The 22,389-nt window shown below is 37.3% G+C and overlaps 1 protein-coding gene and 2 long non-coding RNA genes across 9 annotated transcripts; 1 reads left to right on the top strand and 2 right to left on the bottom strand.

Annotated features, from left to right (window-relative positions):
- Positions 1-174: 174 nt before the first annotated feature.
- Positions 175-11,098, bottom strand: LOC144627956 (uncharacterized). Of its 6 annotated transcripts, none has more exons than XM_078485982.1 (7): positions 10,965-11,098; positions 8,039-8,071; positions 7,299-7,333; positions 5,822-5,850; positions 5,425-5,474; positions 3,362-3,396; positions 178-401 (listed from the first exon to the last, which is right to left on the bottom strand). In XM_078485982.1, exons 1-6 carry the CDS (start codon positions 11,043-11,045, stop codon positions 3,379-3,381), a joined length of 246 nt encoding a protein of 81 aa, XP_078342108.1. In that variant the 5' UTR covers positions 11,046-11,098; the 3' UTR covers positions 178-401; positions 3,362-3,378. The 6 variants fall into 6 exon arrangements, with proteins under 6 accessions (XP_078342110.1, XP_078342108.1, XP_078342109.1 ...); XM_078485981.1 differs by having other exon boundaries at positions 183-401; positions 3,362-3,400; XM_078485984.1 differs by lacking the exon at positions 8,039-8,071 and having other exon boundaries at positions 175-401; positions 3,362-3,400; positions 10,965-11,084.
- A 281-nt stretch (positions 11,099-11,379) lies between these two features.
- Positions 11,380-17,858, top strand: LOC144628102 (uncharacterized). 2 transcript variants are annotated; one of them, XR_013566203.1, is made up of 4 exons: positions 11,380-11,471; positions 11,803-11,904; positions 15,999-16,381; positions 16,667-17,858. It is a non-coding gene; the product is annotated as an uncharacterized LOC144628102 (long non-coding RNA). The 2 variants fall into 2 exon arrangements; XR_013566202.1 differs by having other exon boundaries at positions 15,999-17,858.
- Positions 17,859-18,011: 153 nt separating this feature from the next.
- On the bottom strand, positions 18,012-22,092 carry LOC144628103 (uncharacterized). Its single transcript, XR_013566204.1, has 3 exons — positions 22,049-22,092; positions 21,506-21,620; positions 18,012-18,261 (listed from the first exon to the last, which is right to left on the bottom strand). It is a non-coding gene; the product is annotated as an uncharacterized LOC144628103 (long non-coding RNA).
- Positions 22,093-22,389: the final 297 nt, after the last annotated feature.

The following is a 22,389-nucleotide window of genomic DNA, read 5'->3' on the forward strand; positions in this document are numbered from 1 at the left end:
TCAGAGTGGAGAAATTGAAAAGGCTGGCTAGGTGGTGTAGTGTGGACGGCCAAAAACAGAGCTTCTTGAAAATCCTTACATGACTGGAAAACATTTTAACTGTTTTTGGGGGCAAAAAGTCTGTTTTCAAATTTATTCTTATATCTAGTGCGGATGGGACACAAAATGACACAGTCAAAATAAATTAATTCAGAAACTGTAACAAAATATTAGATAAGTTTATTTACATTTTACTAATAGAAATATTTTACAAATTCTGTAAACAAATTGATAATAAATAACTTATCTATTGCAAAATATGACAATGAAAACAATTTATATTTCCTGCTGCTCACACTTGCCAGGAGACATATTTTCCTGCATTTCTTGCATCAAAGAATGATGTACATGAATTCTCACACCTAAAAAAGATAGGTTAATAGTTGATTAAAATGGGAGTTGACGATAAGTTAGAGATGTGCGCCATATGACAAGAGTTTTCTTTGAGGAGTTTAGAGCCCAGTGGGGGGTACTCCGGCTTGTAAATGATGGGGATGATCGAATGGAGGCAAAACTCAGGACCCAAAAAAATCCCTAAGCCTTCCGAAATTACCCAAAAAAATCCCTGGACCAAAAATAACTCCGAAAAAAGTTCCTTGTCAAATTACACCTAAATTGCTAGGAGGGGCAATAATATAAGACAAAGAAAATCATAAAAAATTGAACGCTCGTGTTTGTTTATTCATCATACCATAAATACGCCAAGGCCGTGCCAGGGCACTTTAGTTCGTTTTTAATACCCAAGCTAGAGTACCCCCCTGGGGTTAAGAGCACATGAGAGCTGACGTCAGTCCCCCGGGGGGGGATGCTCGTCAGAAATTTTAAATTCAACCCCTAAAGGAGACCAATATGGGCGTTACTAGGCCAATAATACGCCAAGGAAGGTATTCTCTCAATGTTTGCCTGCAAACATGGAAAATGCTACAGTAAACACCCGCATATAAGAACACATGATTTCGGAGGTCAGGCTGATCGGGTTCTTATTTAATGGGTGCTTAGTGACAAATCAGCCTCAAAGTGTTCTTAAATTTCTATATTAGTAATACTACCCAAAAATGCCCCTAGATGTAAAATTAGCATAAATTAATAAATATTCTTTGATTTTAATGATCACAATCAATACCGTATCATTGAGCCTATAGATGAGATGACTGGCTGTCCTTCATTATAGGTAATAATTACCCTTGGTTCCAGAGCGTTTTTTTTTTGCGGTGAAAAAAAAAACCCTCTGGCACCCAGGGTAGGTAATGATAAATAAAATCACTTGTTTTTTATGTACTTTTGACACCTTTTCCATTTTATAAGAACATGCTGAATGTTTCAGGCTGATCTTGTTCTTATAAAAATGGTGCTTTATTGGCCAAATTTCAGCCTGATGTTCTTAATCCATTTGTTCTTATATGCGGGTGTTTACTGTATCTATGGCATGCATAAGTAAAAGTACAACACAAGCATTAAGCTTAAGCCTCATGCTCAGAATTGGGCAGGTACAGCCAAACATTGTTAATTTCCTTGCGCAATAATTATGATTGTGGTGTTTCGTTTTCACATGATCCTTGTGCTTGCACTTGCTGGCATCAAGGCCATTTTTATGGTGAAATAAGAGCTGTTACTAGCATCTGTGCTTGCACTTGTGCTTCTGTTGTTAGTGAAAGCCAGACTCAAGTTCTAAGTTTCCAGTCAGCTGCTAGTTCATAAATAAATAATTATGTTTAGCTTTTGCCCCAGGTTCCTGAAGGTTGAGTCATATATGGTAACGCAATAACAGCAACTTGCCACAATTGTGTTAGTAAACATAATTTTTTTTGCCTTGACTGAGTGTAAATCTGTGCAGACATATTGAAATGTGTGAAAGATTATTATGGGATCACCCTGAGAAACTGCAACCCCGAAACACTACTGCTTTTGAATTTTTCAGTCTTAAAGCACCTCCTAATTTTATACCTGCCAACTTTTTCTGGGTCAAAGGCATGAGATTTTTATCCCGAGAGTGCCAGGATTTCCGAAGACGATACGGCAATATCCGAAGTTTTTTCCGAAGATGTCCGAAGTATTCCGAAGACGTTCCGAACATATCCCGATCTCAGTGCGTGGACGTGTTTTGCTAAACACAACCTCGTTCCCAATGCTATTTTTTGTCAAAGCTCTGCGATTTCGGGGAAAGTATCGTCATTTACTCATTTTACATGGAGTTTTTGTTTCTGACATTGGTTTGAGTTTACATTTTATTGGAAAGTGTGTAGTTGTGGTTGTAATAACTCACATTTTTCGACTAGGTGTGAGAAATTGGTTCGTAAGCGTGAGTTGGCGTTAGATTGAACTTGCAGGCGTGAGACTCATGCCCAAGGCGTGAGAGTTGGCAGGTTATTAATTTCCAACCATTCAACACAGCAACATTGGGCAAATGAGTCAAAAGTCTCAACCAACTTGTTTTTTGGAAGAGAAGTTGCTTTTAGAACTCCTTGCCTGGCTCAGATTGCTTGCAGTAAACTGTAACACTTTTTATGTTTTAAATGGTTAAGTATAAATTTTGGGACTGTGTACTTTTGGTCATGTATGGTGATGCACAGCACTGATACGCCAGCTTATTCCCTCTGTTGTGTGACACACAAAGTTTTGCGCAGGCCTTTACGATGTGGGTTTTAAGTTGCAAGTAACATTGGAAGTCACAGCAGTAAAATCAGACTGAAGAGAGTTTTGGTTCAATTCAAGTGAACTTTTTAACAAAATTAATTCTCCTTTAATTTGAAAAGCACAATATTTTACTGTTTAAAGATGTCACTTGTTTGACATCCTGCCTCACACCTGGTCACATATCAAAGCGCAAATCAACGAGGCCGCATTGGCGCAAGGATCTCATTAAACTCCATTGCGCATCCTGAATCTTCCATTTGCGCATAATCACAATTCCTTGCACCTTTGATTTTACCGCCTACCACAATTCCTTGCGTTTTATAAGAAAAGTGATTGCAGGCCTCATATAGTAATCCTTTGCTGATTAGAGATTGAGCTGCCTCGCTCGTTTGCTTCACTGGCTCACTAGCTACAGCAGCAATAAGTTGACGCAACAGTTTTGGTATTAAACAGATGACCAATCTGAACAAGGTGACGAAATGAAAATGACCACAACTGGTTGAGCAATAACTGGACATTTGTTTGATATTGTAATTGCAGCAGCAACTGATAAGTACCCATTAAAGTATAAGAGCTGGTTAGTGCTGGAAACTGTTATGAGCCTCCTTAACTGCATCCAAATTCTTAGTAATAACATTAAAGAAATTAAGGGTAATTAGTATAGTGACAATATACAGCATGCATTTAGCTCAAATGCTCATCTTTTCAGGACCTTTTTGCTTTCTTGCTAAAAAAAGGAAAAAAGAACAATTTCTCCATAACGATTTAACACATGGGTGAAGAAAAGCACTGCAAATTTGAAAAAAAAACTCTAATTTTAAGATGACAAAATCAAAATTATTATCACCAACAGCACAATAAATTAATCCAGCAATGGTAAGAAGTGAACTAAGATAATACATCAAAATGTACATGCATGTCAATGCTAATTCTTAAACTATTCACCATTACTGCAGTCAGGTAAAAACGCAGACTGCAGACCACAAACATTTTTTTACGATCAATAAGATAAGTTTCATTCATTTACACTGCAAGAAGCACACAAGTGGGACCACTTGTAATTAATTTGCATTCTTTCATGCTACCTGTTTTTGCAGCTTTCCCGTGTTACCTTTTTAGTTTTTGGCTTTGAAACTATTTTAATTAAAACTAATGTGAAATATCGTTGGGAGAAACAGATAAATTGGCATACACTCAGCAGCTTTTCTACAGCAATTCTCAGTGGATTGGGAGAGAACTGTATACTGTTGTAAGTGAAAATAATTTCAAAGAGCAGCAATTCTTTCAATACGGTCAGGCTTTCGGTCATATTTTGCCTGTGAAGAGGCGGGTTGCAGCTGATTTACTTATTGAGTTGATAATGGTCTTAACTTTTTCGGAACAGCTGGAATAATGCTACGACATATTTGTCGCTTGTTTTTCTCCTCTAAATTAAATTCTCTTCTCTAAACTGTAAAGTCTTCTCTCACGAAAAAAATTTCTATACTGAGTTATAAAACAATATAATGCTTTGAAGTAATTTGATACTTTATAAGCCTTCAAAAAATCTTTCCTTTACAGCCTGCAGGCACCCTCTTTTAGCTTGTCCTGAGATGAATTATATTGTGATCAAAACAAATTAACTATTGAGTGACTTTAGTCCAGCTTGTTTATGTCATCAACTTGAAATCCAGTCGTTGAACTGGTACTCAGTTTTCATGACTGAAAACTATATATTTGCTGAGACAATTATTTTCTCAGAAACTGGTTGATTTAGAGAAGAAAATAAGGCAACAAGTATACTAGTCGCAGGGATATCCCAGCCATTCTGAAAAAGTTTAGATCACTATTATTTCAAATTATGTCAGGTACAAAAATTGAGACCAATGACACTTGACAGACTTATAGTTATAGAGGTGACACGCATGTACACTCGGATGTGCTTTCAGATTTGGATGAGTCTAATAAAAAACAAAATAAACTTATTAGCAGAACACCAAAATACTTTTGTGTACAGTGTACAGTAACATCCCATTTTATTTCAAGACTTAAAACACCTCTATTAAGAAAAAAATTATTACAATGGTTCCAATTTGTTTGGGAAAGAAATGCAAGAATTGATTACAGTTCATTACATCCAATGTTTTAAGTGTTAGCCCCTCATCACATGAAAGTCAGAGAGTTTTCGAGAAAATTTCAGATGAAGTTTTCAGGTGGTAAAATACAACAAAAACAAAGCAGTCTTAAAACATTATTAAGAAAACGTTCACAAGGCCCAATCGATCAAGTAACACTTTTTTATTTCTTGAAACATTGGTTTGAATATGAACTGGTATGAAGTATTACTTCGCTCTTTTATCAAAATAGGGCCTTCGGTTACTAAAACGATCGCAAAATAAAAAGTGCTGGATGGAATTTTTTTTTAACTTGGCACTTAAGAAGTAGTACAAATATGCAATAAAATGGTTGATTTTTAAAATAATTGAAACATTCTAAGGCGGTTAATTTAAAGCCTTAACTCAGGTAAACATTGCGCTGTTTTTCACCCTACATCGGATAGCTGCCTCATTATACATCTCTATTGTGTCGAGCCCTGTGTATTTGTAAATTTCAGCACATCTTGAATATGTATAACAGCTGCTTGTTTTCCGAAAACTGTTTAGAAACAAGCTAATTTAACAAGCCAAAATACAATAACAACGAGGAAAAGGCTAGTAAAGGACTTGTATTATATTCAGTCTCCTAACAGTTTCAAGGCCAAGACAGATTCACCTTCTTCTTCAGAACTTGACTCTGATGAGCTCTCATCTTTGTTGCAGGTTCTTAATAAAAAACAAAATAAACTGTTATAAGCAGAACACCAAAATACTTTTGTGTACAGTGAACAGTACCAACCCAATTTGATACTTTGAACACCTCTATTAAGAAAAAAATTATTACAATGGTTTCAATTTGTTTGGAAAAGAAATTCAAAAATTCAATTACTGGTCATTACACCCAATGTTTCAAGCGTGAGCCCTTCCTCACATGAAAGTTTGCTCTGATGATCACTTTACCCTAACAAAGGTCTACCACTCAAAATGCCAAACCCTTTAAAATTTGCAGCTGTACACATTGACTAATGATCAGAAAAATGACTCCCAAAAATAAAAAATCCATTACATCTTACCTTGTTCAGGAGAGCGCTTCCTCTTTTTACTGAAAAAATGTAAACGTTCGCTATTAAAATTATTGTTATTGTTTACTGACAATAATACGTACAACATAGATATGAAAAAATCACACCTGAAGATACTATCATCCAAATATCAAAAACTATTGTAATCAATAAATCGGCTGTCATACTTTTTAAAGACTTCTGGACATTAACTTAATTATTTTGTATCAGTATAACTATTTTTAGTACTTATGTTCTCCATAGTTTAGCTAATCAATAAGATATGGATTGAAAAGCACATCTGAGCAATTACCATACGTGATCTAAAAAACACCTGGGGTATCTATTTAATTTTAGGGGTCATAGGGGCGTCATACTGATATGAGGTGTTAATTTCACTTTAACTGTAACAACATCGACAAAACGAATAAGACGCCCAGTTTGCTCATGAAGTAAGATGTAAAACAGAGTTTCTGAGTAGGAGACCAATCTAATCTGAGCTAATACAATGCCTAGAGGTGTTGCTCATAGCTCATCATCAATGTCTTCATCGTAAACTGAATGCTGTTGGTGTGTACAAAGAATCAGCCCAAGAGGGGAATTAGAATTTAGCAGGGCATGTCCCCATTGAGCTGCCAAGAGGTCTTGCTGGTATTATAGCCACTTCAGAAACGAATATCTTCACTACCAAAGTTTGTGGTAAATGAAAACCGAAGTGGGTCTAGTCATTCCTGGATGTTACCATAGTTAATAGAGGGAAATGGTTATAAAGCCCGGGAAAGTTCTTTGTTATAGGTTATTGTTCGCTATTTTGGGGGTTGACCGTGCACAAAACCTGACAAAATACAACAGGTGGATACGTGTGTTCATGCAACTAACAAATAAAACCATTTGGATTACGTAACTCATGCATAATGTATGAGAGAAAAACAAAGGATGTGCACGGTCATGGACCTTCCAACCTAAATCTTGGCCTCTTTGTTTGCTCCTTTAATGTTTGCCAGGTTTCCTAACCATTTCCCTTTATTAACTATGATGTTACTGAGCTACGACAAACCAAAAGAAAGTTGCTGACATATTAAGTGTAGTAAATCTTCTGTACTTTGCAATTGAGATTGAACAAGATTCAATTCGCAAGCCACTGTAAACTGAGCAAGCTAGAAACTGAAGCATTGGAGCATTTTTTCAGTTTTTTGGCAATTTTTTAAAAAGGGTGACATCTATTAGGCACAGAGGGGTGTGTCTAATACAATTTAATTTTAAATTGGTTTGACTTACAAAAAGCAGTTTTTATCTAAATCTGATAACTTCAAAATTTTTATGTGACATGAGCCAAGAATATATCAGCGAGTAAAGAAATCACTGGTAGTATTAGTAAGATAATGTTACTGTGAATATTTAGGCTATTTAGGCGATGTTACAAAAATACATATCTCGATCTGAGTGTACAAATTTTTTGTACAGTGGCTCGTTTTCTGCAAATTCTCACCTGTAATGATCCCTCTCTGCCTTCTCGAAGGCAGCCTGTTGAAAAAAAAAAGAAATGATATGCTTATCATTAAACACAGAATTCCATCAAGCTAACCAACCTTAGTATACAGTGTATTTAGTTTACTACAACAAAATGTTCACCATGACAGTGTTCAAACAATTTAGCTTCAGTGTAACCAACTTTTTCAATCAGTCCAACCAAAATGTAACAACATGAGGTGATAAACATTCCTTGAGAAACATCTTTTGCCAGCACAAACATCTAAGCTTTAAAAACAATTACAGGTACAGCCTGTAAGGTGGCCCTAATGGTCGGGACAGCCCTGTGTATGGAGTGAATAATGTGTGATCCAAACAAAAAAAACAAAATGGCTGGCATATACTCGTGTTTCGCCGGAATCTTTGAATCGTAAATACGAAGAATACAAAGTAAAATAAGCTGAAGACTACCTATCAACCCTCCAAGTTAAGACCATTTTAGTTGCCATGGCGACTAAAATTTTGGAGCTGGCGACTAAATTTGAACCAAGGTCGCCAGCCTGGCGACTAAAATTGAGAGGAATGATTGAAAGCATCAGCTTATTTGGTAACAGAAATTTTTCACTGCCGACCAAAACTTGTCTAGTTGGTAGCCAAATGGCCACCAAGGAAAAAAGTAAACTTGGAGGGTTGCCTATTTCACAATTTGCAGCACAATGTCCACACGACTCGAGTAAAACGATAAACATTATTGCTTACCATCAAGTCACTCTTTGCCTTCCCCATTGAGTTCTGTAAGAAACCGAAAAACCGCACAAAAAATCATGCAAAACAGTAAAAACCGAAGTGAATTTTGATCAAAACCAAAAAGCAAGCATAACATTCCAAATTCCGAAGCTCTAACCTTAATTGGTACCCCGAGATAATTTTGAAAAAAGTAAGAAAGGAATCTTTTAAAGAGAATTGACATTTTTGTTCATTAACATGCTTAAGACGGAATCCACTAGGAAGTCGAGTAATATTTATTAAAGTTGGACAAAAATCAATTTCCAGAATAATTTAAATCCCATTGCGTTATTTCCTACCCTTAATAAAAGGTAAAGATGTAAGTAATTATCCGTGATAACACCAACAACAATTTCTTATTAGAGTCTGAGAAAATGAATTTCAAAGTTTACAAGGTATGGGCAAAATCTCACGTGTAGCCATTTTGTAAATAATGTGTTTTTGATGTGTGGTGTTGTTATAAAAGATATTTGAAGCAGTAACAAAAAAGTTTGCAATAAGGTGGAAATAATTCTGGTACAATAATTTCTTATCAGAGTCTGAGAAAATGATATTAAAAGTTCACAAGCTATGGGCAAAAGCTTACATCTTTTAAGCAATTTAGTGGAATTCAGCGTAACTTCAAAATGTGTTTTCGATGTGTGGTGTTGTTAGAAAAGATTTCTTTCGATAAGATATTTACACCCCTTCTTATTAAAGCGTGAACACTTAAAATATGTCTGGAATGTTCTTTGTGTTTTAACCAATCACATGCGAGAACTTCAGACCGCAGAAACCACAAACAACGAATGGGTTTCCATCGGTCACGGAACAATATTTAGTTCTTGTTTCGCTCCAATTTTCAAGTAAACACTAATTGTAATTCCTTCCTTTTTGAGAACATTAACTGCCCTACTGAAAAATATGTTTGAGTGATTTTTTTTTAAGAAAAAATTGAAAAACCGATGCGCCCGACGCTACGATTTGCCCCAGTTGCCGCCAGTTTTCAAAAATTGTAACGAATTCGTATCTGCAGTTACCGTTCGCCTGAAGGCATGTTACAATTTGTACTGAGGTAAGCGTGCATTTTCCGGTTTTTATCTCACCCCAACTATTGTATATGTAGCAGACCTAAACACTGATGGGAGGAAGGTTTGTTTCTTCGATAACAGCGAAACGATAGCGGAAAGTAAAAGCGAAAATCAAACGATTGAACGATTGACTGAGGTGTTTACTTTGCACCAATCACGCCAACGTTTTGAATGATTTTTGTCTGGAGCCTTTGCGGTTTGCAGTCTTACGATCATGGAACCTCTGATTGCCTAAGGGTTGAAATCGTTTGCCGAAATAAATCGAATCCCTTGTTCTACCGAAAAGATTTACAATCAGTAACGAAAACTCCACAATTTTCTATTTTATATTCGGTTTATCGTGTTTACATCTTATGTCTAGACGTGTCTACAACATACTGCATGCACTGAACCATGTCGTATAACGTCGCTAGAGAAACCGTCCTTCTTTTCTTTCAAAAATCCCTGAAACCATGTTCTGGATGTGGCCCTCGATACGAAAGAATAGCAGTTCTTTAAATTCCTGAAAAAGACAGAGCGTGATCCTGAAAAAAAATAAGAACTAAAGTTGCTCCGTGACCGATGGAAACCCATTTATTGTTTGTGGTTTCTGCGGTCTGAAGTTCTCGCATGTGATTGGCTAAACACAAACATTCCAGACATATTTTTTCGTGTTCACGCTTTTATAAGAAGGAGTGTAAAGCAGTAACACAAAAGGTTGCAATCAGGTGTAAATAGGTTTGGTACATAATTTTGTCCAATAACTATGGCTACATACACGGACACGGTTTCATTTGTAACCGCATCGAAAGCGATGCGGTTACGCCTTTCGTTTACACGGCACCATTCGAAACCACTACTGTAACCGGGTCGTTTTGAAAACGCTGTCAAAAGTGGAGCGTTTTCAAAACGATACGGTTTCGTTGTCGTGTAAACGGTCAAAAACGGCGAAACCGCATCGATTTGAAAACGGCCATGTATTTTGGCACGAACTGGCTGGCTTGCGAAGGGTAAACATAGCGAAACAAGCATAGAGAGCAGCGCTCGGCTTATACAATCACATTCGAAAACAGTCGGAACATCGTTAAATAGGCTCCGTGTAAACACTTAGAAACCGTGTCGTTTTCGATGCGTTTTCAAGGTCATGAAACCGTGTCGATTGATAACCGTGTCCGTGTAAACGTAGCCTATAGCTACTCGAAGTCCTGGCGGATTTCCTCTTAATTACACTGCTCTTACTTTCATTTTAAACATAAAAGCAGGTTTTCTCAGAGATACTGTAAACCAAATTGGAAAAACTGAAAACCACAGCAAATACAAAATTGGAAAAACCACTAGTATTTTTGCCGGAAACCGAAAACCAAATGCTAATAGAAGGAAAACCCGAAAACCGAAGAAGACACCAAAACCGAAAAACCGTGTTTTTTTGTTGCGAAAACCGATCTAAAAAATGGCCAAAACCGAGAAACCGAAAACCCCAAAGTCCCCCTCAGAAATGAATACTGCAGATTTATAAACTATTTTAGTCTTAAGTATATTTGCCATGTTTGAAGATTCTGTAAACTCCTGGTAAACTGTTTCGCACATGCCGGTTAGTGCCGCCAGTACATGTAAGCTTATATAAGCTTATGTGAGTTCAAGTACTCATCAGAAACACTAAAAATTTAATAAACGGCGCAGCATTAAGAAATGTATGCAACCATTTGAACAGTCTATCACTATCACAAATCGAACCTTGAAATCGATTGAAAAGAACCCGGGAAAAGAACCAGTCAGACCAGTCAATAAGAAAATTGTATGCACGATAAATGTATGGGGCTGTCAGCGGAAATCTTGCCAAATCAACTTACCAACACTTCGGCCTTTAAAGACTTTGCTGTCTTAAGGTATCCCCTTACAAGCATCCACTTATAAATCTGAAGTTCGTCCATCGCTCTCGAACTACACGAGAAAACCCGAGGAAACCGCAATCTCGTCCCCAGAGCCTGCGTTCCCCTTGACCAGCGATCGGGAAACTCAATCCGGTAGATACGTTATGTATGGCTCTGTGGTTCTGTGCATTTTTTTTCTTTTACTTAACATTCTTACGTATACGCATCGACATGCATCATGTTTGCAAACAATTTATTTTGAATTTTCAGATTCAACAAATTTCCCATTCCTCGGCAAACCACCCACCCCCTACCCATCCCCCCTACTTGACTGAAGATGACTGACACCTGACATGACACCTCGTTCCCAGTGTCTTTTCCGCGACGATTTTCAAAATGGCGGCTGGTAAAGTGGAGGCTTCGAACTTAACTATGCGTAATGCTTCTGCCACAACAAATTCGTATGTTTGCAACCTATTATTAAAGGTAGGGTCAACTTTTGTAACTTATCCTTTAATTATTTTACGTTTCTTCCGTAGTGAAACGTGTTTAGTTCGGTACCGTCTAACTGTACAAAACACAATGGTGGTTTACCTCCAACGTTTAGTCCACTCAAACTGATCATGTTTCAACATTATATGATTACCAGTTAATGTAAAACTTAGCACGAGTTTTACGAACGTTTTGTATCTCAGTTTCTTCGTTTGCACATGGTGTAAAATTTAGTAGTCTCGTCCATCAAATTTACATTTTAGTCATTTGACAGCCAAGCTATTTACACTAAACCACGTTGAATTTTGTGGCTCTGCTTTTCTAGAGCGAAACAGAGATATATCAGAAGAGATATGAAGAAGAACAGCATGGTGCAAGGTGTTACTTGACAGTTAGATGTGAAGGAGCCATTCATTCATTGACACTGGTAAACCTTACACTCTTAAACCTGAAGTTTTAAATTAAAATCTTTTTCTTAGCTTAAATAAAGGTAATTTGTTATTTTAAGAAGGTTTTTCTTCATTTAAGGTGACCGTTTTTTATTTAAGAATTTGTTAAGACAAAGGTCCTTAATTCGCGATTTGTTTTGAGAAATTTGTTCTCAAAATAAGACTTCTAGTTTAAGAGTGTTAAGATCCCATTACAGTATCTTGTTCCCAAGTTTATTCGAGGGCGGCGTTTATTAATATTTCTGCCCTAATGTGCAGCGTATATTTGAGGGCGGCGTTTAATCGAAAAAATACAGTATGTGTACATGTATCTGTTATGGTTCAATTTTACCCTTGGTACAATCGGCTCAAGTCTAGTGGTAGCCAACTAGCCACAGGCTAGAAATGCAGCTTCAGCTAGTAGATTCTGGGTTGATATAGTCAAAATGGCTGGTGAAAATTTCAGGCATTCTTAGGGTACCGAAATAACAAGTACACTGTTGACATTATATCAAGGGATATGATAAGAGTGGTGTACAGGCCACAAGAGCTCTCATTCTAAAAATCTCTCGTGCTAAGCCAGCAAACACCCTTCAATCAAGAGTAAGTGCAATTTCTTTCACTAAAACAAATCAAGCACTAAACAAAGGCAAAGAAGTGAAACATGATGAAGTTATTTTAAGCAAACTCCACCTTCATGATGGCTTCCCAGGCAGTCGGGTAAAGACGCAGACCGCAGACCATAGACTGCAAGCATTTCTGTTATGATAAATTAAGATAAGTTTCATTCATTTACATTGGAAGGAGCTCACAAGTGTGACCACGTTTATTTAATTCAGATTTTTTCGTGTTGCCTATTTTTGCGGCCTTTATGTGTTACCGTTACAGTTTTTGACTTTGAAACCCAGCCTAGACTATTTAAATTTGCAACTTTGAAATGTGAAATGTTGTTGAGAGAAATCAGGTAAATCATCATATGCTCAACAGCTTTTCTACAGCAATTCTCAGTCGATTGGAAAGACAACTGTATGCTGTAAGTGTAAATAATTTCAAAGGCCAGGCATTATTGTTTCATTTTGGTCAGGATTTCGGGCATATTTTGTTAGCCAAGATGCGAGTCGCGGCTGTTTTTTTTGCGCATTGATAAAAGTGATTCCAAATGGCTGGGATAATGCTACAACATAATAATATAATGTTTGGTTTTCTTTTCTAAGTTAACCAATTTCATGAAAATTGTTGTCTCCTGAGTAATCTCCTGAATAGTACTCTATTCTGATGTTTTATGTAAATAATGACACAGTGTTATGCGAATAATATTCTTTTCCTTAAATTCTCGGGTCCTTCACTGCCAGCCTGCATTATATTGTGTTCAAAACAAATTTGCTTTGCTGAGATATTTTTTTTTTCTCAGAAATTGGTTGATTTTGAGAAGAAAACTAAACAACAAATATACTAGTCACAGCAATATCCCAGCCAGTTTAGGTCACTATTAATTTAACGTGCTTTAAATCAGTCGCAACTGGCGTCTTTGCAGACAAACAAGTAAAAGCCGCAAAAACAGGCAGCAGACAAACACAGACAAAAATTGGTGACTGTTACATGATGGACTTACTTGTACAAAGTAATGCCTCAGGCCCTGTTTATACGTCGCACAATCGTCGAATTTAATTGGGACGAAAATAATTCAAGGACCATTTAGCAATTAAATTCGACGATTGTGCGACGTATAAATCGAATTAGATTCGTCTGGTAAATTAAATTCGTCCAAGACGTTGTATTCGTCTCGGTAGGATGAAAAAAATATCGATAGCGCGTCTTCAGTTTAGACGTCGCACAACAGACGCATCAAATTAAATGCATACAATATCATAATGTATCCCCATTGAGCCCGTGGTAGATTCGTGGAAAGTTTCGTTCATGTTGCATGCGCACAGGCGTCTTCTCGCGTTTTTCGCACGTTGTTGAAGTATGTCGTCGGTTGTGGAGGAAAAATGCCGTCCGCTTGCATAAATTGCAACACGGACCACAAAATATTCATGCATAGCTTGTGGGAGAAGCGTGTGTGTTCGGTTGGAATGTTCGATTGCTAAAGAGCTAAAGAAAACGAAGAAACGGTGGGATGGGAGGCAAACAAAAGTGCTGGTTACTGTTTGCAGTGTGCCCTGGGGGAGTTTCTGTCACGGTTTTTTTCTCAATGTCGGGTCGAATGTTCTTTAAAATAAAGTTGAATGTTTTTCTTGACACTCTAAACGCTTTCTCGAATCTTCCTTCATCATATGTCGCCCAGACCAATTCCCACCATCATGTATTTCTGATACTGCGACGACAACTCCGGTGACGCTTAACATCTTCATCTTGTAATTGTAACAGCAGACAAATCGATAAACAAACTCGCGCAAGAAACATTTTCTTCATCACTACCAGTGTCAACATTCGACGTCGCAGCTGCCTTCTCTGCTGTCTTTCTCTGGATATTTTCTCCAGCAATAATGCCTTCGTAAACCTCGCCAGGTTGTTGTTGTGTTGAAAAAATTTCGCGATCTCCCGTTAGTTTTTGCGGGAATTATGTCAATTATCCCCGCCACTGGTCAGAAGTGCTGAAGACTCGGGTGAAAGATTAAATTCGGTTGAATTAAATTCGACGTCTAAATCAGGCGGCAATTAACGTCGAATAATCGACGAATTTAATTTGAATTAAATTCGTCTGAATTAAATTCGACGTATAAACAGGGCCTCAGGTAATAAATACACTAACTTGTCCACCTAGCCACGAAACGCGGCAAGATGGCTATTTCCCGATTTTCCTGCCTATTTTTTTTTTACAATTTCAACACTTTGCTTGCAAACTACAGGGATACATTGAAATTAAAAACTGGGTGTCAACTTTTGAAGTACGTTTGCTCATGTTTTAATTGTGGTGTAATGTCTATATAGCCTATTTCATTGATGAAATGGGTTGCAGTCTGTATTGCGATTGACCGCTACAGGTATCAAATAATTATATGATTAAAAATTGAAGTTATATATATTTTTTATTCCTGGAGGGAGGGGGGCTAAATTTTCCTTTTTTAATGTAGGAGACTGGGCAAGTGAAAACTGATTTTGCCAAGTGCAATTTGAAGGTCACTGGCCCAGTTTGGGAGTTTTCCGAAATTTTGGTTTCTAACCTTGCTGACTAATAAGCAGGCACTGTTTTAGGAAGGGGATTGGGGCTGTCCAATCGTCTTTGCATACATGTTGTTCTTCAACTGCTCATGGAAACTTGAAAATTATGCTTGTGTAATAGAACCCTAGTAACTTGAACACTGAAGGGAAATGAAAAACAGTTGAAGTTAGCAGGGTTTCGAGTTATCGGGGTTCATTGAATATGCAATTTGCCTAGGAAATAATTGATAGTTTATTAATTTTTTCAGCACTTCAGTACACAGTACAGTGCAAATTAATCTTATCTCATCAGAAACTCTCACACGATCATACATTTCTATGATAAGAGTGGAGAATGACTGTCATATACGTGATATATTTGTTGCTCTAATTAAAATCAAATTGCTGTAGTAGTGTTCATTTTAGTGTATAAATCCGATTACATAACAAGAAGAGCTAATAAGATATTTCAATGGGCACCTGTGGCAAGCTGCAAGAACCAGAATTCAAGTTTCACCTATTGGTGTAAATTTTACCCACATTTTGATCAAAGGAAATGAAATTTAGTTCAAGTTAGCGGGGTTTTTGAGTTACCCCAGTTCAAGTTAACCAAGTAAAAATTACTGAAAAGTGCAGTCCAATCCAAGGGAAATGCAAGGTTGTTCAAGTTAGCGTGGTTGTTCGATTTATCTGAATTCGAGTTACCGGGGTTCTACTGTACTTGAATTTGCCACAAAATGTTAAGCTGCTCTTTAGTCTTTCAAATTGGGAATGGTGGCTGCAATATACCAAAAATTAACAGGCAAAGATATTTCCAAAGACATCGAAGCAAGACAGGGTACAGAGAAACAACCTGCCAAAGCCAAGTCTACAGCAGGGGCAGCAAAGAAGCCCACAACAACAAAGAAAATAAGTATGGTAATTATATTTTTTCTTTTTTAAATTGCAGTTGCAGGACCTTGGCTTTCAATCAGCCTGCCATTATGTACATGGGGCTTTCACCTTCATACATAAGGTTACGTCACTGCATTTTATCCTAACAGACCAGTTCTAGCTGATGTTCTAGCATCTTCAGAGTGAAGCAGCTTAGCCACTCATGGACTCGAAAGGACACGTCTCTATTGCCTCTTCCTGCATCCAAGTAGCCTTTCAGACTGGTCCACCTTTAAAAAAGCAGTATGCAGTTTGCCTACTGGCCTCAACTGCTGAGCTTGTAGATGTGGGCAGCTGCTTAATATTCTACAGAACAAGCCATGCAGACAGCTGTTCCGATCTGCCGTGTGTCTGAAGGGAAAGTGTATTGAATACAGTGCCAAGTACCGTAAGCTCCAGGTGTGGGATCAACCAAAGAAAGTTCAGCCAAGTGGCTTTTTAAAAGCATGTTCCTGTGTCAATGGAACAAAGAAAAAAGACATCATATCAAAAACAGGCACATACAAAAAAGGCTCCTTTAGGAGCCAACAAATGAAATAAAAGCAATGACCAACAACAGAAAGTTACAATATTATATAGACATGGGAAAGTCACAGAACGGTAATATAGTTCCTTTTATAAAGGAATGCAAGAAAACCTTGGTTGTATAATAATTCAAATTAAACCAGTTTTTCCTTTTTTCAGAGTGAAGGTGATTAATCTCTTGCTGTTCCAAATTACGCAGAGGAGAGTAACAGAAGCTACAATGGAGCATGTGCCACTTGTATGTCATGTTTTAAATGTTTATTCTTTATTAAGGAGAAGCCACGAGCCAAGTGGCCCACACTACCGGAGCTTCTCCCGGTTTCCGTAGCATTAAGCGGCGAGGAATATTTCTACTCTCCCCTGAATGGGATGCTAGTCCATTGCAGGGTTCCCCCCCAGCATTATGTGACCGGTACCCATTTATACACCTGGGTGGAGAGAGGCACTATGAGAGTAAAGTGTCTTGCCCAAGAACACAACACAGTGACCCCGGCTGGGGCTCGATCGATAAACTTGACTTGATTCCATAAAGGAATGTGCCCCGTTTCGTTTGCGTGCTCCGAAACTGCTGAGGTTTGTGTATGAGCAAGCCTTATGTCTCTGTCGTGTTCTTTTATCCTGTCTTGCATCGCTCTCCCTGTTTCCCCTATATATACTTTGCAGCATTCACATGGAATTTTGTACTATTCTGAAATGAAAAATGTTAATAGGACTGTGTCACTAAAAATATGACATGGGGATGGTACGATGGGCCTTTGAAAAGAGGCCCACTGTCTTTTCAGTGATGTCTTGCTTTTTATGTGATAGTGCTTTATATCAATAAAAATGGCTCTTTTACTAACAGGTCTATCTGCTTTGTGCTGTTTGTGGATTTACAGTGCATGTATACTTGCACTTTAGGTACATACTGATATTGCATGATGAAACGTACAAGTCCATAGATACTGTGTACCCTAGTTTATTGGACATTTTATCAAATCAAATACATCACATTTTACTTCTGATTGGGGGGTCAAGGTCGTAGCAAGGGGTGTCTTGGGGTGCCTGTGACCCCCCTTTGAGATAATATTTTTAGTTAACAATAAAGAAACCTTATAATCTTGGTTTTTTTACTTGTGAAGAACACAGCGAAATACTCCCGGGAAGTTTCAAAGGACTAATACAAACATTTAAATGAAATATTCAAACTATATTTGACGCATTCTGTGATATTCTGTAAACAGACATTTATGCAATGGGCCTATGTAAACAACAAAGAGACTGCATTTGACCATGGTAACACAAGAGTTATCATGTATCCAGTATCAGGCTTATACCAGTTGTAACGCATCAAGCTAAGACATTTGTTGAAAAATCATTCAATTCAAAAGTTGCCATGTACTTTTGTTATCATACATTAATTGCTTACAAGTTTCCTTTTATTTAATAGTACCTTAGGAAATGTCATGGCTTCTGCATGCATTGCGTGCCTTTTATTCATACATGTGTGCATTTGAATGTAGTGTAGTGGCCCAGAAGTGTAGCACTTGGTTTCCATCTTGGTTTCTGTATCATAAATTAAGTTGTTGGGGTTTAATTAACTTGAGGGATCTCCTAGCATTACATTTGCCACTAGTTATTTATACAGGTAGGCATGGAATGGCTTCGTGTTGGTAAAGTGTCTTGTAAGAGAGTGCAATTTGCATGTCTATGTCCATTCCATTGCTGTTGCTGTGATCACTTGTTCCAGGGTGCAGCATGCCTCCTGCAATAGCCTGGAAAAGGGAAGGAAAAATACCGGTACCCATTACTGATTGTTTGTCTAAAGTCAGTGTTGGTTGAAAAACAATGTTTATCTTTTTTCATGTTATGAATGCGATCTGTTTTCTATCTTTTGGTTGATTTGGTATGGTCTAACACCACATGCGACAAATGAAGTTTGTTTAAAATCAAAGTTTGGTTTTTGTTTTAATAAATATAGCCATGCACCCTACAGAAATGGTGTACAGCCCATCAAATAGTTCTCCGTCTTTGATCTAAATATTTAAATTATTCCCCAGAATAAACCATGTAACCACCCTGCTGTATTAAATCTCTTTAATTCACTACTGTTTTGTTGCTTACAAATAAGATGGGAATAAGTTACACCAGAAAGTACTAAAGGCAAACCTTTGTAGTAGTACATAAAAACTCTCTTTTGCATACTTGATATAACAAGTTAATTATTTAATGTAATATGACAATTAACACTTGTTATGGTACTATGACTTTCAGTGAGAGTTATTTGAAGTTACTGGTACCCTCAAAAAATTTGTTTGTTTTCAAATAACGCATCCCCTGCACCGTGTTTACTCAATTGAGTGGTGTTTTGTTCTGTAATGTTTTGTTGTAGTTGCAGCACTCTTTTGAATTAAAATTCATAACATTTGTATATGATAAGGAGGGAGAGAGAGAGAGCAATGAATTAAAGCTATTTTGAACATACAAAATGTAACCATGGCTATCTTTGTTAAGGCAGGACTTAAATGAACTAGAATTAGTATAAATGTTTCTTTCAGTTTTTCAACATTTTGAGCATGCTTTTCTGTTTTGAAATATTTTCCATTCTCCATTTGTTATGTCGTCTACCTTCAAACTGCAGACAATAAAAGGAATAGTCCGCTTTAGCCAGATAGTGATATGAATTGTCTATTTCAACTGATGTGATGTCCTCCAAAGAATTCGTTCTTTGTCTGTCTGTAAATTATTAACTCATTTTCATGTTAAAGTGCAATTACTCTAACCAAGGCCACCTATCAAACGTTTTTCAAAAAAGGGAATGGAAACTTTGTACTTTAGCAATACATTTTCCACAAAATGTGGATCTACAGCAGCTACATGCTACAGTCTAAGGAATAATTTTGTAACCATTTTTATTGTTTTAACATGCAAACATTAATTGTCAATTGGCAATGAATTTACTTGGGTGGCCTTAGTTGTAGCATTCACATGTGACTTATTTGAATTCTAAAGAAATAATTCTCATTTGCTTTTTTCACGATCCCGCAATACACTTTGTTTACCTCCCAAAAATGGTATGTTATAGTAAGTCCCAAGAGAAATGTAAAAGACTGATTATGCAAAAATGTAGTGAGGTAAACAAGGTGTATACATGTGTCAACCGTGAAAACAGTGTATGGCTAACATCATGTGTTCTGAAATGGGAAATGAAAGAAAGCTGGAGAGGGCTACAGAAACATTCTTTAGAGTAATTGAACCTTGTAACAAACTTTGTAATCCTGGGCAAGTGTTGGTTTTTCTTGGCTATATAGTTTAGTGGGAGGGGATATGGGTGAGTAGCTGGGAAAGTTAGAATAAGGGGTCATGCAGATTATCTGGGGCAGGAGAATAGAGGGCAAGACCCAGAATTCACAAGTTGGCTGAAACCAGGAAACATTTTGCGACATTTTTAGCAATAGAAGTAGACCAAAACCGGTTAGAAATTTTAAAAAGAGGACGCATGGTTGAAAGGTAAGGGTACCACAAGGTTCATATTCATGTATCTCTTTTGCCACAGTTTATAATGTGTCTTTAGATTGATGTTATCACTTTAGTCAAGTAATGCTTTGATTAAGTGACTGTCATGAATGAATGTGGTCGTTATTTGAGGCAGTGCTCTTTGTTCCGTACCTTTAAGTTTAATTGGTTATATTTAAGACTGCGGCGTAATCACATTTACAGTGTATGTGGGAAAAACTAATTGGGCATTGGTATTTTTTGAGGAAAACAGCAGTGAAATTGTCTTTTCCTGTTTTGTTTGTTTATCTGCTTCACACTTTTTTGTGAAGCCGAATGTTTCTTAAAACAATATCTATGGCAACCTGTAAAAGTAAAAAGTTGACTGTCCCTTGTATTTGTGTTTTTGATGTCAACCCTGTTTAGATAAAGAAGTTTCCTTACACTTGTTTTGTCCTCAGGCGTTGTAAGGTCTGTTTACACAAGCTATCTCTATGTGACATGTTTAATGTAAACATATTTGTATTTGCTTGTGTACTCAAGGAAAAGTTTCCTATTTCAACGTAAAAAATATATTATCCGAGAAACAGGCCTGTTGGTTGTTATGTGGCATAGAAGTTGTCACATACCAAAAATTTCTCATTTTGATGACTAGTGAAATAAGATGTTCCAAATAATAGTGAAAGCCAGCAAATGTAGTGGCCAATCTTCCAATGCCCCTGGGCATTTTGCACCCACATCTCTGCCGTAATACATTAAAATAATAGAGCCGTAAATTGCGTCTGTTCGAAATATTTTAATTAAAGGCCCTTTTAAATGCCTAAATGACAGATTTCCATACCCTTTCGTATACCAAAACTTGAAAAATCTCTACGCTTTCATACACCTTAAGCCTGAAAAAGGTACCCCTTTCGGGTGGAGCCTCCCCGTATAGGTCATTATAGGGAGTACCCCCCCCTCGGGGTGTCATCCAGATTATAAAGAGGTATCATTGAAATGCTCTGTTTTTCTGGCAGTTGAGGTTGTGGATATTGATTGCAGTGGCGACTTGCTAATATTATCTGGGGCTATATTTGTTTTGTTATGTAATTGGGAATAATATTACTGACTGAAATGTCTGAACTGAAAAGTATAAGAGAAATTATAGAATTTTAAAAAAATAAACACTTAAAATTCTAAGATATATGTCGTTGAAAATGTAAAGTGTGTGTAAATTATTTAGCTGGGAACCCTAAATTTGTTTTTGAGTTTAGAAACATTGTTCATCCCTTCTCATTTTATTAAATTTGTTGACTGCAATGTCTAGTTGATTTAATGATACTTATGAAGGTGTTAATTGGTTTGTTATACAGTATCAACCTAAAGTATTTTGTCACGCGACGTGAAACGTTGGTGTTGCAACTGTAGTACAATAATGCTTTCAAGGTAAGAAGTATTGAAATGGTTTGGAAAGCCATTGATCTAATAAGGTGTAGGTATTGATATTGAGAAGCCCATTGCAATCGAAAAAAAATCTGAAAGTACCTGGCATAATGGAAGCGAGCTGCTTCGCATGTCGACCTGTGTTTATCGTTGAGCTTTATCTCTGTCTTGGAATATTGATTCAGTTACATTTTTTTCCAAAAGATGGTTATGTGTCCTGTGGAGAGAAGAGGAAAGCTGGAGTTGAAGAAGAAACCGACATCATTCTCGACTGCATTGTTTATCATTGTTACATCACGGTGACGTCCCTCTTTCTTTGTTATGCGATCTTGAACATTATGGCGGGCCGACGGAGGCACGAAATTAGACTGGTTTTTGATGACAGATTGCGGCCGCCTGGTGGTTGAAGGACATCATTAAGTCTGGATGCCCGAAAGTCACAAGCATCTCTCGAAGAACTGGGGGGTGTTTTGCGCTTTGTTTTGCTCAACAGCGCTAGTTAGGCGCTCGAAGTGAACGTTGGTAAACAAAGGCAAATCGATCCAGGTGGATAGTCTAAAGCAGGCCACCTCTCGTGAACTATGTCAGCGTGAGTTTTAAAGCGTCTCCTAAGGTGCTACCGCGACAAAGTTTGCGAGAGGTTACCTCCTTTTAGACTTAGTATATATTTTCCTTTCTAGCTGGGGCTATTCCTTGCGTTGTCAAAATCACTCACTTGTAGTACTTCATGTAATCAGACACCAAATATCCATAGTCTTTATACTGCAAATTTGACGCATTTAAATCCAAAAGCTGACCATTCTCTCAACAACCACACACCGCTTCCTTTTCCAAGCCTTTCATCCGTCATTTTCGCCTTATTTCTTTCGCTCGATGCTCTGGCAACAGAGCGCCGGATGCCGGAAAGTTGGTCAAACTTGATCATTTAGAGGAAGTAAAAGTCGTAACAAGGTTTCCGTAGGTGAACCTGCGGAAGGATCATTACC

The sequence above is a fragment of the Oculina patagonica genome, chromosome 10 (assembly GCF_052425735.1).
Source record: "Oculina patagonica isolate OP01 chromosome 10, crgOcupat, whole genome shotgun sequence".
NCBI lineage: Eukaryota > Metazoa > Cnidaria > Anthozoa > Scleractinia > Oculinidae > Oculina > Oculina patagonica.